Source organism: Cebus imitator, unplaced genomic scaffold (genome assembly GCF_001604975.1).
Source record: "Cebus imitator isolate Cc_AM_T3 unplaced genomic scaffold, Cebus_imitator-1.0 Scaffold15, whole genome shotgun sequence".
Taxonomy (NCBI): domain Eukaryota; kingdom Metazoa; phylum Chordata; class Mammalia; order Primates; family Cebidae; genus Cebus; species Cebus imitator.
In genome coordinates this window covers 3,950,784-3,954,136 of record NW_016107330.1, presented here as the reverse complement: position 1 = coordinate 3,954,136, position 3,353 = coordinate 3,950,784, and the positions used below count along the sequence as shown (strand labels likewise).

General features: G+C 47.5%; 1 protein-coding gene across 1 annotated transcript in view; it reads right to left on the bottom strand.

Moving 5' to 3' along the window:
• The window catches only part of AADACL3 (arylacetamide deacetylase like 3), an 11,204-nt gene extending 8,185 nt beyond the window's left edge, over positions 1-3,019 (bottom strand). The window contains exons 1-2 of the mRNA XM_037730799.1: positions 2,852-3,019; positions 1,347-1,434 (exon numbers count right to left, since the gene is read on the bottom strand). Of these exons, the coding sequence (XP_037586727.1) occupies positions 1,347-1,434; positions 2,852-3,019 (256 nt within the window). The remainder of the gene's footprint in view (positions 1-1,346; positions 1,435-2,851) is intronic.
• Positions 3,020-3,353: the final 334 nt, after the last annotated feature.

The following is a 3,353-nucleotide window of genomic DNA, read 5'->3' as shown; positions in this document are numbered from 1 at the left end:
CCAGCCTGGGCAACAAGAGCGAAACTCCGTCTCAAAAAAAAAAAAAAAAATACTACGATGTCCAAGACTGGCTTCTTAAATAAATGGAAATGAGGGGAAAGTCAGGGACACAGGGAAGGGAGATGGGCCAGGAGTCAGCGATGGCAGCGCTGGAGGGTGGGCACTCTGTTCCCGTTTGGTATATGTCAAAGTTTGCACAAGGAGTTAAAAATACAGGCAGGCATCGTGGCTCATGCCTGTAATCCCAACATTGGGAGGCCAAGGCAGGTAGATCACTTGAGGTCAGGAATTTGAGACCAGCCTGGCCAACATGGTGAAACCCCGTCTCTACTAAAAATACAAAAACTAGCTAGGCATGGTAGCAGGCACCTGTAATCCCAGCTACTTGAGAGGCTGGGGCAGGAGAATCTCTTGAACCCGGGAGGCAGACGTTGCAGTGAGCTGAGGTCGCACCACTGCACTCCAGCCTGGGCAACAAGAGGAAAACTCCAGGTCAAAAAAAAAAAAGAGTTAAAAATATGCAAATAAAGCAGGCTGTCTCTCTGGGTAGCCTTCCAGTGTTTTGTAATCCTTTTCTGTGTCACAGCCGTTTTGGCCATGGGTTAAGGGCCTCATTTCAGAACTTTTTTTTTTTTTAGAGTGATGGAGGCCCCACTGTGTCGCCCAAGCTGGTCTCAAACTCTTGGACTCAAAAGGATCCTCCTGTCTCCGCCTCCCAAAGTGCTTGGATTACAGGTGTGAGCCATTACACCCAGCCCAGAGCATTTTTAAATACATAAAATAAATATGTGGGATTATAAAGGAAAGCAGTTTTGAGTGTCCTTATCAAAATATTAAAGTGTATGATGTGATAATACAGGTACTTCCTTATCAGCACATTGAGTAATAAGATCTAGCTGCTGCCTGATGGTACCCTAGTTTCAAAGGAAAGAGGAGAATACATGAGTTTTCACAATATCTAATAGGCTATGCAAATAGCTGTGACTCCTCTTGGTGACAAAGTCGAGGTCTGGCTTTCAGTACTGTGGTTTGTTGCCTTCAGTCCTTGTGGAAGGAATTTCGACTGGAGGTCAGCCGTGAAAATGGGCTAATTTTGACCCCATCCAAGTCCACGAGCCCCTTGTATTCCATGACCCAGGGGGGCTCAGGGAGCCCTAGGTGAGAAGCCCCGCTGGGCTCACCTCATGGGCTCTGCTGTCTTCCTGGTGTTCTCCACTTTGGGAAGCTGTTTATCTGGAGCTTGTTCGCTTGTGGGTTTGCTCCTTTATGGACCGATTCCCTGCCCCCACTGGCTGGAGCCTACAAGCTCCCTAAAGGCAGACCTGGAGGGACGTTCTCCCTCTCACCTGCCATTGACCCTGGAGCCCAGAGTTGGTGCAGGATGCAATGAGTCAACAGAGAGTAACCATGGTTAGTATTTACGGAGGGCTCCCTCTGTGCCGGAGAGGGTGATTCACGGAGTCCCCACAAAATGCTGTGAAGTAGGGGCAATTCTCCCCACTTTGCAAAGGAAGAAATCAAGTCACTGTATTTGGGACCCTGGACTACAGAATATGAGCGTCAAGGCCAGGAACACCTGGGAGCCAATCACTGCATCTGACTCTGGAGATCAGAGGCCTTGGGCTCTTCTCTTTTAGATAATAGCTACATTCTTTTTTTATTATTATTGTACTTTAAGTTCTTGGGTACATGTGCAGATCTTGCAGGATTGTTGCATAGGTACACACATGCCATGGTGGTTTTCTGCCTCCATCCCCCCGTCACCTACATCAGGCATTTCTCCCAATGTAATCCCTCCCCAACCTCCCCACCCCATGCTGTCCCTCCCCTAGACCCCCATCCCCCAAGAGACCCACATTCTTCTGAATAGTATAGAAGAGACATCTAAGGTGTCTCTGGAGAAGAGGCCCTGGCAACTGCTTTTCATTTTGTAAGAAACTTACAAGAAATATTTTGTATATTGAATTTCCGTCAACCCTCTGAAAAGGTACAAGAAATCCATATTGGCAATACCGACACAGTTCCGTTTACAGGGATTTTAACAAATTGCAACAGGAGCAGCATCAAATTATATTACCTAGGCAGCTTTCTATCTCTCAAAAACAACAATATATTTTAAAGTCATAATCTGTAGTTTTGCCCACCGGCACTAATTTACTCATCTGCTACCCATTTATTTTGTGGCTTGCTGGCTCTAGCTAGCAGGTAAATAGCAACTGGGGCTCAGAGATTCAGGAAAACTCATTCCTGTCTTCACAGCTTCTGAGAGTGCTGAGTGCTGCTAATAACATAGACACACTTATTACCACTGAGCTGTACACTTAAAAATAGCAAAAATGGTACATTTTATATGAATGTTCTACCTCAGTTTAAAAAAATAAAAACAAACCAACACAAAAAAAGAAAGTCAGGCTGGACGAGGTGGCTCACGCCTGTAATCCCAGCACTTTAGGAGGCCGAGGCAGGCGGATCACCTGAGGTCGGGAAGTTCGAGGCCAGACTGACCAACATGGAGAAACCCTGTGTCTATTAAAAAAGAAAGAAAGAAAGAAAAAAAAAGAAAGTCAAATGGGAGACACGCAGGTGGATAGAACCAGACGTGTTTTTTCCTTCTGTGAACTGAGAAAGCAGATCATTCTTTGAATTTTGTGGATATTAGCCCAGCGAGCTTCATAAACACCAAAAGAGGCTATGAACCACGTGATAACGCAGGTTTGAGAAGGGGTGATCAGCCGTCACTGTGGGTCCCATGATATCGATGTTCATTCAGCTAGAAGCTTCTGGCGTGTGCTTTCTCCTGCCCCCTTCCTTAATACTCAGCAGGAGGGGACACATAAAACACAAAACTCACCCATGTCACCAGCAGCTGGAATATGCAATGGAGGACTCTCAGTTTCACAGGGTGGCCAATCGCTGCAGGGATGTGCACAATGAAAAAATGGCTGCAAATGACCCACAGAGCAACCCCCAGCGAGAACAAGCAGGCTGCTGCGAGGAGCATCAGAGCCAGGGTCCACATGCTGCTTCCCACTTGGAGGAGGCTGAGGGGAAGCTGTGCACTGCACAGACACTTCAGGACACGGTTCTGAGCCGGCAGATCTCCTTCACTTATAAGTCACACCTGCCCTTCCCTACCTCCCACAAATGCTGGCCCAACCCAGGTGAGTCACAGGCTCAGGTGAGGATACGGTTCTAGGACAGGGCCCATGCAGGGGAGAAAGTGGCCCATCCAGCCGATCCAGCCAGAAAATAAAGTTCTAGAGTCCCACCTTACAACCTGGCACTGCTAGCTACAACTAGCCTTGGGTAAGCCACCAAGTCGCAACGGACATCACAAACACGATTCCGCCCAC